General features: G+C 39.6%; 1 protein-coding gene across 2 annotated transcripts in view; it reads right to left on the minus strand.

The window, feature by feature from the left end:
* The window catches only part of UGGT2 (UDP-glucose glycoprotein glucosyltransferase 2), a 116,322-nt gene that overhangs the window by 66,482 nt on the left and 36,599 nt on the right, over positions 1-13,241 (minus strand). For both annotated transcript variants that reach the window (XM_060769484.2, XM_060769485.2), the window contains exon 10: positions 10,306-10,366. In XM_060769484.2, coding sequence (XP_060625467.2) covers positions 10,306-10,366 — 61 coding nt within the window. The remainder of the gene's footprint in view (positions 1-10,305; positions 10,367-13,241) is intronic.

Below are 13,241 nucleotides of genomic sequence, written 5' to 3' on the forward strand. Positions count from 1 at the left end.
TGTGGCCGGCATGACTGCATGGTGTGCCATTACCTTCCCGCCAGAGTGGTAACTATTGATCTACTCACATTTGCATGTTTTCGAACTGCTAGGTTGGTAGAAGCTGGGGCTAACAGCGGGAGCTCATGCCACTCCCTGAATTCAAATCTCCGACCTTTCAGTAAGAAAGTTCAGCAACTCAGTGGTATAACCTACTGCGCCACCTGGGGCTCCAATTACTTATACTACATCATAAAGAAATGTATTTTAAAAAAATTATTTGGTGTTCATGTAATTTTAGTATTTAATAAAGATGAAAACAAATTTGCACACTTATGAGATGTATGTGCTTATTTATTTTTGGATAAAGAAATCCTGGATGAATATTTGATACTGCAGAAAACAGAGCATCTTGAAACTTTTTCATGCCACACTAGTATACTTGGTTTGCAACCTCAAGTAGCAGAATACTCTGTGTTGTCGAAGGCTTTCATGGTCGGAATCACTGGATTGCTGTGCGTCTTCTGGGTTGTATGGCCATGGTCCAGAAGCATTCTCTCCTAATGTTTTGCCCACGTCAATGGCAAACATCCTCAGGGATCATGAGGTTTATTGGAAACTAGGCAAGTGAGGTTTATATATCTGTGGGATGTCCAGGGTGGGACAAAGAACTCTTATCTGTTGGAGACAAGTGTGAATGTTGCAATTGACCACTTTGATTAGCACTGAATAGCTTTGCAGCTTCAAAGCTTGGCTTCTTCCTGTCTGGGGGAATCCTTCGTTGGAAGGTGTTAGCTGGCCCTGACTGTTTCCTGTCTGGAATTCCCCTGTTTTCTGAGTTTTGTTCTTTATTTACTGTCCTGATTTTAATACTTGCAGCCAGATTTTGTTCATTTTCATGGTTTCCTCTTTCTGTTGAAATTGTCCACATGCTTGTGGATATCAGTGGCTTCTCTTTGTAGTCTGACATGGTGGTTGTTATACTCTATTGGCCCTCCTTTTTTCTCCTAAACTCATGTAAATGTCTAAAACAACCACTAGGTGGCAAGCTACACAATTTTTGATGACCCTCACATTTAGTTAGGAGACCCCAAATGGGGTTTCAACCCACAGTTTAAGCAGCTTTGTTATAGATCATTCCAACATACAGTTTTATCTTACAGCAACCATTTAATCTACTGTGACATTTTCCATTGTATAGAATTTAATGCAGATGCAATTGGTCTTCACATGCTATTCTTTCAGATTAGGCTTCTTAACATCTTCCAGACATTTTGGGGGACAATTCCTATCATACACAGTCAACATTATGAGCAGTGTGTTTGAAAGAGGGGACCAGGTTGGGGAAGATTGCTTCAGATTTTTTGAGACACTGCATTTTTTTACCCTCAGCTCTAAAACAGTCAATTAAAGCTGATATTATTTTATCTGTCTGGCTAAAAGCCAGATATTATTGCTGCTTTCCGACCAGAGCTTCCTTTACTCAAAAAGTCCTGTAAATCTAAAAGTAATGTTTTCCATGGAAAAGGCATCTTTCAACATCAGGGAGGGTAACTTGCATGCTTGATGCACACACTCAAAGGCAATCATGCACTCGCTGGAACACCTCAGCAAGCGAGAGTCCAAAAGTGGCAGGCTAAAACCCAGAACCTTAATCAATGGCTGATACCAAATGAGAAACTCCCTCCTGGACACACAGAAAACTGGGCGACTTGGAAGATGCTGAACAGACAGAGCTTTGGCACCATGAGCTGCAGAATCAATCTTCAGAAAAAGGGCTACAACATGGAATCCACGACATGCGAGTGTGAAGAAGAGCAAACCACAGACCACCTACTACAATACAGTACAACCTGAGCCCTGCTACATGCACAATGGAGGACCTTCTTATAGCAACACCTGAGGCACTCCAAGTGGCCAGCTACTGGTCAAAGGACATTTAATAGAATGCCAAGTTTGCAAACTTTGTGTTTTTTTAAAAAAATACAATACAACTGTTTGGTTCTCTCCTAATACGATGAATAAATAAATCTGCTCTTTGCACATAATAAGATTGCTCCAATGAGCACATCCTTCTATTGTGCCTTTTGCAAAAGCTATAGGTTCAAGTTACCCAACAACTGATAGTAAAGACAAAAGCAAGCATTCTACAGTGGAGCCTGTAACTTGAAGAGTTGCTTGGGTTTAAACACCTGCAACCTTCGACAAGAACACGTACTTGAACACTATCCGGACTCCATCTAATCACCATATACTTTTCAATCTTTAATAGCCTTTAGCTTCTCTCTTGTATTGCATTTTCTATTCAACTTTCATTATCTTAGAAGGGAATCTTTCAGTTCTGCACAGCATGAAATCATGCCTCTCCTGCTGTTAGACGAATATCCTGTAGCTCAAAAATGTGCATGACAATTTTATTCTGGTGCACCACTGACATCTGAATAGCTGCCAAATTTATATTCAGACAAGGAAGAGAGACTGGGGTTTTTTTTTTACTCCATTGTATTTGTGGGCATCCAAACCATCTTTCCATACTGTCCCCAGAGACAATATTACTTGTATGCGGCCAAGTTTAATTTACACACAGTTTTCACTACGTATAATGACATTATGTTTCAGTGGTTCTTTTCAACATGGCAGATTTTAAATAGCAGGTACAAATTAAAAATATAAAAGGTGCTGAGAAGTACGCATTTTTGTAATGCAATGTAAGGAAAATATAGATGTTAACTTGGATGTGACAGTTGAGTGAAAGGCTCACACTTCTGTTTCCAAAAAAAGGGGGAGGGGGTGAATTACATAAAAATACATCCAGGCCTATTTTAAGAGCTATTTAACTAGCAGTATTTGATACTATTTTATAGTGTGTTTGCGCACTTGCTGCAGTCTAATAAAAATGAGCAATCTGCAGGAAGACGAAGCAAAGGAAGAAGACTTAAATAGGAATTTACCCTGAGATGCCCATTACAAAGATCAAATGGCTTGAAAAAAAAAATCTAGCTTCAGGACTTTAAAAAATATTTGTTTTAGATCAACTATGTAAAGTGTCAGAAAAACATAAAAAACAATGTGCTGTTCAATAGAGATTTTCATGGGCATAGAGTTCAGTAATGCTTTGAAGCATCCAGAGTACAAAACAGCGGATTCAAAGCATCTTTCCTTATAAATCAGTGGTTCTTAACCTGTGGACCGCAGACCAATAATGGGCTGCAATGACGAGAATCTGCTCCGCGAGCCACCTTCCTCTTTATTTATATTTAAAATTTATTTTCTTTTATTTCTGCTCCTTTCACTCCACCTGCCACTCCTTCCCTGTCACTGACCATGGCATATGTTCTGTATCTGAAACTAGAGCTGATGTGGTCTAGCCAAGGCAATTTTCTGAACCAGCACTCCAAACCGAATCTAAAGTTGACCAAAAACTGATTCGTACCCCTTTTGGTACTAATGCTGGAGAATAGTCCCTAGTCAAAGTGGTCCCTGGTCAAGTAGTCCATGGGCAAGTGGTCCCTGGTCAAAAGAAAGGTTGGGAACCACTGTTATACATAATAATAACACCTCACTCAATTCCCTTGGACTCCCCTCCTATAACTAAGATTAGAATTCCAGCCTTAGTCAAATGCCTCTCCTACAGTTAAACTATCTCATAGTGAAACTATCTATGGAATCATGGGAGCGGTAATATTGCAAGGCATTTCTCTGTGAAATTGTGATGGTGCTTCACCAAACTAGAACTCTTGTGATTCCACAGCATCGAGTCACGGCAGCTCAAATGATAATTAATTCTGCAGTGTAATTGCCCCTTGAGAGAGCAATACCATCTTCAAATACATTAAGACGATAATTGGGTTGCTTTGAGTTTTCTGTGCTGTATGGCCATGTTCCAGAAGCATTCTCTCCTGATGTTTCACCCACATCTATGGCAGGCATCCTCAGAGGTTGTGAGGTCTCACAAGCAACCCAGTGATTCCAGCCATGAAAGCCTTCAACAACACATTAAGACAATAATTGTTACTATTCACACATTTTGGGACTGTAACCCACACTGCCCACCCCCCACCCCAGCCCCTATTTATAAATCATTCAAAGCAGATAATCTGGGATCGGATCCTGAGTTATCGGGCAGTGTAGATTCAGCCTAAATTGGAACCAGGTTTAAGCAGTAAAATGATTCTTGTCAGTTTCCAAGTATCTGGGGAAGGGTTACCAGGAAGAATTGAATTAAATAAAGTTAACCAAAGGGGGAGACAATAAATTCCAAACGATTTGTAAAATAATCTATTAAACCCACCCAACCCTGATGATTTATTTAACTTAATTTTCTTAATGGTCAGATGTAACTCATTTTGTTAATTTGCTCTTTGTGTTTTGAGATCATTTGGGAAGCTTAGCTCTATTTAAGATTTGATTAAGTGATCATTCATCTGGGTTTGAAGAGCAATAAATAGATTTAAAGAACTGTTGAAACATATCATTAATTTCATTAGTTTGTGTGTGTATGTGCCTTCAAGCCATATGTCAATTTATGGCAACTCCATGAATTTCATAGGGTTTTTTTAAAACAAGAAATACTCAAGAGGGGTGTTTTTTGCCAGTTTCTTATCTGAAATACAGTCTACAGCACGTGGGATTCACTGCTGGAGCCACTTACAAGTGCTAAGCAGGATAGACTCTGCTTAGCTTCCAAGATCTGACAAGATCTAGTACCTTTAAGATATTTATAGAGCTGGACTAGCACAGTGGGTTAAACTGCCAGATGCAGAAAATCTTGCCGATCGAAAGGTTGGCAGTTCAAGCCTGGGTTGGGGTGAGCTCCCACCGTCAGCCCAACTCTGTTTGCCTGTTGTTGTTCATTCGTTCAGTCGTCTCCGACTCTTCGTGACCTCATGGACCAGCCCACGCCAGAGCTCCCTGTCGGCTGTCACCACCCCCAGGACCTTCAAGGTCAGTCCAGTCACTGCCTAGCAGTTCAAAAACTACAATGTAAGTAGATAAACAGGTACTGCTTTGGTGGGGAGGTAAAAGGTGCCCTGGAGAAACATGCCAGCAAAATCCAACCAGGAAAGCGTCCATGGACGACAGGTTCTTCAGTGTGGAAAATGAAACAACAGCACCTCCCCATGGCCGAATTGAGCACAGCCAAATGCCAGAGATGAAAAAAGGGAAGACTTGACTCTGTTTATGTATTGTTTGTCTCTGTCAATTGTCTAATGGCATTTAATGTTTGCTATATATGTACCTGTAATCGACTCTGAGTCCCTTTGGGGAGATAGAGTAGAATATAAAGTTTATTATTATTATTATTATTATTATTATTATTATTATTATTTAGGCTCCTAACTTCACCAGTATGAGGTTACTTCACCACTAACTGTTTAATTGAGGATAGATTGCATTTCCCCCCTGAATATGGTTAGCAAATAATTTAGTTCTTATTTCCAAATTTATGGAAATTTTGATAAAACGAATTATAAACCATGTGAAATGGTATAAACCTCAAAACCTTGGAGCTCTGTTCTTTCACGTGAAAGTTTTTGCCATATAATAGAAGACCTAGGTTATATATGTCTGAATTTGATATGCATTTAGATCATAACGATCCGAAATCATTTTCATGGACTTTGCCCAATTTCTTTTTGCAGATCACAATTTCTAAAGATACAATGTGTCCAATAATCTCAGCATTTTCATCTACAAATTTGCTTTCTGATATTGGCATTAACATAGCATAGAGTGAGTTAAAAGCTGTGGTAAGACATTGCTGTATGAAAGGATCATCAGCATTAGGAAAAGGGTCTGGTCCAACTCAGACCCTCTCTGAAATAACAAAAGATGTAACAGGCCTTTGAGTCTATCAAAGTGCCATTTTCGGTCATTCAATAAGAAATCAGTGCCTTTTTAGAACTTTGTGCTCTTAGCAATTCTCCAAATCATGCGTCATCCACCAATATGGCAAGTCTCTTGAAGCATACATAGATCTGGAGGTTCACCCTCAATGGTTTTCTAGATTAACAAGCCCATTAACATTAAGCAAAGCAATTTTAATAGCCACAATTGCAAATACAAACAATGTGCAGGATCTCCAATACACTTTAATTTTCAAATACAGGCAGTCCTCGAGTTACAAACATCCAACTTACAAATGACTCATGGTTAAGAACAATGGTGAAACAACAGAAAGTGGGAGAAATCTACCCTTAGCAAGAGAAATTAATTCTTGAAAAAGTTATCATGGGAAAAGAGGTCTCTACTGAAACTTTATTACCAATCTTTGTTTCCATAGTAAGCCACATTTTTTGAAATCCAATTATCACAGGGACAGAAAGAGAGTTAAAAATCTTCTGAACAGGGACACAAACAGCAAAACAAACACCACAGGAGTGTTAACCCTTTCCTATACTATCCACTAGGAACCCCCCCGCCTTGGTGGTACAGCAGGTTAAACCGCTGAGCTGCTGAACTTGCTGACCAGGGTGAGTTTCCGCTGTTAGGCCCAGCTTCTGCCAACCTAGCAGTTTGGCAGGAAGGTAACAGCACTCCATGTAGTCATGCCGGCCACACGACCTTGGAAGCGTCTATGGACAACACCGGTTCTTCGGCTTAGAGATGAGCACCGCCCCGCAGAGTCAGAAACGATTAGACGTAATATTGAGGGAAAACTTTTATCTTTACCTATATTATCCAAAGTTTTAAAATATATGTTTTCCCTGGAGGTACACTTAAAAATGTACCTGTTCTGACTTACAAACAAATTCAGTTTAAGAACAAACCTACAGAACCTATCTTGTTTGTAACTTAGGGACTGTCTGTACTTCAAAGAACTAGTAATGTAAATAAACCTGCTAAATAAAATAAATAAGCCCCATTCTAAAGCTGGGGAGAAGTCCATAGCAAAACTCACATGGACAGAGAAAGGCTGCCTTGAGGCAAACTGCATGCGGTTAATGCAATGCTAAATGAGGACAAGGATTTTGACGGGCAATTCATCGTCCTTTTCTCCATTAACACCTGGGTAGTAAAAGTGCCGGTAAAAGGGGAAAAATTCTAACATCTCACGCAACAATATTGCTTTAATGATTCTATAGGCGTAACAACTTGACAGCTTTAAAGCAATTTCTTCTGAGATTTGCTGCTTGGGTGTTTCAGGCTTGTGGGTCAGGTACAGCGAGATTTCCAAGAGATCCTTCTCCCACTGTATTATCTCCCAGCAAGTCGGTTGATGAGGCAAGGTGGTTTTTTAATGAGAAAGGCACAGGCTCCAGCGGGGTTATTTAAAACAGTAAATTTGCCTTCATACTGAAGTATTAACTTTGTAAAAAAAAAAAAAAAGCTCCAATGGTTTGAGAATCTTCTTTCTCTCAAATTCTTTGTATGCTTTTAGAAAGCTTTATATTTTTGAAGAGTGATAAGGCGGATATCCTGAAGGAAGTCCATAACATCATCTTGATATATTGCAGGAATTTTATTCTTCTCAGCAGCCCAGGTGGCATCTCATTTGCTTTCCTTTGAAAATTTAACTACAACATCTCTTGGTCTGCTGCTCTGTTTAAGTCTGAATTGAAGAGTCCTGAAAGCATCTATGATACTCGATTTACTGAGTGGCGTAAAGTATGTGCCTTCGAGGTGTCTGTTGACTTATGGTGATCCCATTAATTTTATAGGGATTTCTTATGCAAGGAATACTCAGATGTGGCTGGCCAGTTCCTTCCTCCGAAATATAGTCTAATATGACTGCTGTTTGCTGGTAGTCTCCTATCCAAATAATAATCAGTGTTGACCCTGTTTAGCTTCTAAGGTCAGAAAAGATATGTGTTGTCTAAGGCTTTCATGGCTGAAATCACTGGATAGCTGTGAGTTTTCCAGGCTGTATGGCTATGTTCCAGAAACATTCTCTCCCAATGTTTCACCCACATCTATGGCAGGCATCCTCAGAGGTTGTGAGGTCTGTTGGAAACTAGGCAGGTGAGGTTTATATATCTGTGGGTTGCTTAGTTTCCAACAGACCTCACAACCTCTGAGGATGCCTGCCACAGATGTGGGTGAAACATCAGAAGAGAATGCTTCTGGAACATGGCCATACAGCCCAGAGAACTCCCAGCAACCCAGTGAGTCCAACCATGAAAGCCTTCAACAACACAGATCTTTTCCGATCTTAGAAGCTGAACAGGGTCAACACTGATAAACCTCACTTACCTGGTTTCCAACAGACCTCACGGCCTCTGAGGATGTCTGTCAAAGATGTGGGTGAAATGTCAGGAGTGAATGCTTCTGGAACATGGCCATACAGCCCAGAAAACTCACAGCAACCCAGAAAATGTCTGCCTTTGGAACTGTAAATCACATACACGCCATGTGGTGCACATAGTTCCCTGTGGTGGAACTATGTGCTTCTGTGAAGCAAGAGGCGATGCTGATCATAGCAATGTTGCTAAAAGGATTTCTAATGTTAGATAGGCTTTTGTAGAGAAACCAGACCCAATGTGTGCAAAGGATTAGAGTCAGAGAAAGGAGGCATGAAAATTTGCAGGAAGGAACCGTAACTATGTAGATTATACCACACTACTAGCAACAAATAGCAAAGATGTGCTAGAAAAGTGCTTGATAAGGTGGGAGGCAGTCGGAAAAAAGGAAGACAGCCTTCCAGATGGATGGACCCAATCAAGGAAACCATGGCCCTTGAGAATAAACTCGGAGGTCTCTCGTTCATAGGGTCACTATTAAATCCAGGTTGACTTGATAGCAGTTAGCAACAGCAGATCCAGCACTTCAGCACAGAAATCTGCCCTTGCAAAATCATCTGAAGCCTTTAATGGGAAGGTTAGACTTTTTTCTTTGTTTTCAAGTTGTTCACCTCTAGCCAGAAGATCTTCTTTTGCTATAGTTGACTGAGGCTTTTGATATGAAACTTCTGACTATTGCTTGATGGGCTGTTTCAGCAATATCAGCTATTATTGTTAGTAATTTCACCATGTTTCACCTTGACTGGATTAATATTATTACTCAGCTTTTGTCACAATTGCTTAATTTGTGGGGAGAGTTCGCAGAGAGGGTCAGAATCATTATTGGAAGATCTTGTCTTCCTTTTTACCTCCCATGTTTGGGCTGTCACAAACACCACTGCAAACTCTTTTTGGCAGAGATTTTACTCCAAAATAAGCACTGAAGGAACTTTGCCTATGTACCAAATGACATTGGCTCATTCCAATAGGTTTTTTTTATGTGTGCCAGGAGTGATTTGGGAAATTGCAAGTTGCTTCTGGTGTGGAAGAATTAGCTATCTGCAAGGACATTGCCCAGGGGACACCCCATGTTTTACCATCCTGTGGGAGGCTTCTCTCATGTTCAATACGCAGTGGCAGTAGTGTGCAAACACTCACTCATACATACTATTACAAGAATATGTGACTAATCTGGTGTTTGGGAGCTAGAGATTATATACATCAACCATATTTCCAAGCACCCTCTTTCCAACTGTGTTCCTCGTACGTCACAAATGCAAAAATAAATAATGAAAAATGCTAATAACTCATTAATTGTAGCAAGTATTCAGTACCTTGTTCTGTAATACTAATTTTAGATGGGAGGAGATGAGTTAATATTAGCTAATGGTTTGTACTTTAAACCACAGTGAAAATATAAACTGAATAATCCAGGTCTCAAGAAGACTTACATTTATGAACAAAACCTCAAAAAATAACCTTCATATGCCCCACTACTGAAGAGAAAAATGTATAAATTGCCCTGTGCATGGACATTTGTGTGCTGAATGGATTTACGGTCAGCTTCAGAGGCCAATTAAAGCTGTTCAGTTCAGAGTTAAAGCTCAAGCCCTGAAGGCATCATTTGAACATTAATGGCCTGACTTCAGGACTCACTTTAGCTGGAACTGAAGTTGCTCAGCAGCTAAGCAAATCAGGCATTCTAGGAGGAGGAGGAGGAGGAGGAGGAGGAGGAGGAGGAGGAGGAGGAGGAGGAGGAGGAGGAGGTATAATGAGCAGAAAAGGCTAGCAGAGGCACACCAAATCCTGACTGCTCTTGGAAGCTAAGCAGGGTCAGCCTGGTTAGGCACTGGATAGGTGCTACAGGCTGTATTTCAGAGGAAGGAACTGGCAAAATCACTTCTGAGTATCCCATGCCCAAGAAAACCCTATGGTATTCATGGGTCACCATAAGTTGACTGGCGAGTTTAGAAAGTCAGTGAATGTTCTGAACCTCTTTTGACTATTTACAAGTAAGTTAGATCATAGCATGGTTCCCTCAGCACAGAATGAGCAATTATTTCATTTTGCTTAGTAATCATTATTTTTAAAAAATCCATGAACTGACCTTCTGATTTTCTTTTATTTCTTTTCGCATTTCCAGATTTACTAGCATTCTCGACAGGGATCTGGAGGGGAAAAAATCAGTAATTGCTATGTGTCTGCACATTTTCCCCTTCTTGTGTGTTTATGTATGTGCGGAGGAGTAAGCTAATCCATGGTCTTTAATTTCCCCAGATGCAAAACCGAATGGCACAACAGTTCAAGAGTAAAATGGAGTAGCTAAAACAAAGGTTGAGGAGACTGCTGTAGAAATATAAGAATGCAAATGCTTGCCTAAGAGTAAAGTAGTAGCACAAGGGCGGCACATTAATTGTCTGATGCAGACCTGGAATCTACTTGAGAAGAGGCCATGTGCAACTAAGCACTGCTTCAGAGAACTGCCATTTTCAATACATCATGTGAGTTTTCAGCCCTAGAAATACAGTGGTGACGGTGGGAGAGAAAGCAAAGAAGCCTCAAAGAGACTATTACATACAAGCAGAGAAGCCAGAGGGGAAGAAATACCAACCCTGAGATGAATTAGACCAGGAATGGGCAAACTTCAGCCCTCCAGGTTTTTTGAACTCCAACTCCCACAATTCCTAACCACTTAAGCAGCTGAGGGGGAAAAGGAAGGGGTCTGAATTGTGGGAGTTACAGTCCAAAACACTATGTAAAAAATATTGTTGACTCTGTATATCCATGTATTATCTGTCCATGGATTGAAAACAACCGTAAAGCTGATGTGGCCATTGATGGAAATGAGTTTGACACCCTTGTCCTAGACCAAGCTGGAAAAGTCACCAAGCTTAATGAAATCTGTTTTTGCAAACATGTATTTGGGATTGATCTTTCAAGGACTATTAGAAGGTACAAAATGAGCTTTTAGAGTTACCTGTTCAGTAAGACTACATGTCAAAAGTCGTTACATGCAAAGTTTGGAATGATGAATGTATATTCTTGTTGTTTTAAATTGCTATTTTATGATGTTTTACACTTATTATTGATATATTTGGATTGTTGTTTACATGATTTTAATATGTTGAAAGCTGCTTTGGGTCCTGTGAGGGAAGAAAACTGGATATAATAATAATAATAATAATAATAATAATAATAATAATAATAATAATTATTATTATTATTATTATTATTATTATTAGAAACACAACAAGATTAGTACACAACAAACAAGATCGCTATGCTGGTTGTTGTATTGGATCACACGTCGGACACTTCCCAAGTGTCTAGGACTGTGTGATGTATCGGTAAATAATGTGTGCAGATCCCAGTAAGATGGCCTTCTGCAGATGGTAGTTTTGTAAGCGCCGATTGTATTTAAATGCAAGCCAAGATCTTTAGGCACTGCACCCAGTGTGCCGATCCCCACTGGGACCTTCTTGACTGGACTGTGCCAAAGTCTTTGCTATTATTATTATTATTATTATTATTATTATTATTATTATTATTATATAATGGTAAATTTGAAAAAAAAACATATTATTTGAAGGAGACTATAAGCACACTACTTTTTCCTTATTATGACTGACAAAAAAATCTTGAAAATAGAAACTGAAATAAAATAGAAAAAATGGATGAAGAATCCTACATGTTTTAGCAATAGTGAGATGTTTTTACATGTATATAAAAAACAGAAGTTTGTTTAGGAAATAATATTGTTATTCTCTCAGTCAGAGAATAACATTGTCATACTCTCATTACCCTCCCTCTATAGTATATTACAGGTAACACTGCCACTTAACAAACAACATGCTGCTTCCAAACTCTGGTTATTTGCATAAATTAAGGTTACTGCAAGGTGACGGGAATCACTGGTCATGCCCGATATCAACAGTTCATTCTCCCTTCTGCCATGTTGTTGCCCAAGGCTGTCAAACTAGTTCAAAAGCTGTAGCACGCTGTGCCTTGTAATGCAAAATAAGTACAGAAAGGTATTTTGGGATTCAAGGGATGGCAGATTGTAGCAATCACTGACTATTTGTCAGAACAGTAGGAAAAGACATTTAGCTTTGGTAGTGAAGATAGATCACAGGGATGTTGTGCGGGCAAATGAGATAACAACTGTAGAACGCTATAACATGAAAAGCGCTAAAAAGTTCAGTCATAATACTGACAAAGTCTAATAATGAAAGAAACTTCACAACATGATACCGCTTGTATGAGCGTTTGAGGAAGCATCCCTTCTGCTGTGAGCAAAAACTTGTGGCGCAGAAATGGTCTGCCCATGACTTCAATTCAAAGGGTTGTAAGATATGTTTCCTAATTTGACAGCTCACACCCAATAGCTCATTTTAGAAATAATGTTTTGCATGCATATTGTATGTTCTCCTGTCTGTTGACTGTTATTATCAGCTCATTCAGGCTTGTTAAAAACACCGTGCTTGGTCCCCTGCGATAAAAAAAGAAAAAGAATTATCTCCAAGGCAACTGGAGACAAAGCTTTATAGATGCATGTTCTGATTTACCATCAGGTCACATAACTCACATGATGGTGAGTTATTACTGATTTCTGTTAATGTCTACGGCTCTGTCTACACTGCCATATAATCAAGTTTTGACTGTATTATATGGTCAGTGTAGATCAGTAGTTCTCAACCTGTTGGTCCCCAGGTGTTTTGGCCTACAACTCCCAGAAATCCCAGCCAGTTTACCAGCTGTTAGGATTTTTAGAAGTTGAAGGCCAAAACATCTGAGGACCCACAGGCTGAGACCACTGGTGTAGACGCATATAATGCAGATTGAAATGCACTGAACAGGATTATACAACTCAACACTGTTATATAATCCGATCCTATGCAGTTAATCCATGTTCTGGAACCACATTATATGGCTGTGTAGATGGTTGTTGATTTCTAGTGAGGTTTAGTGGACTGAGCTTAAATTGGGGAGACTGGAATTAAATATTAAGTCTTACACTGAATGTTGAAGGAACAAACTTTTTCT

This window comes from Anolis sagrei, chromosome 3 (genome assembly GCF_037176765.1).
Source record: "Anolis sagrei isolate rAnoSag1 chromosome 3, rAnoSag1.mat, whole genome shotgun sequence".
Classification (NCBI taxonomy): domain Eukaryota; kingdom Metazoa; phylum Chordata; class Lepidosauria; order Squamata; family Dactyloidae; genus Anolis; species Anolis sagrei.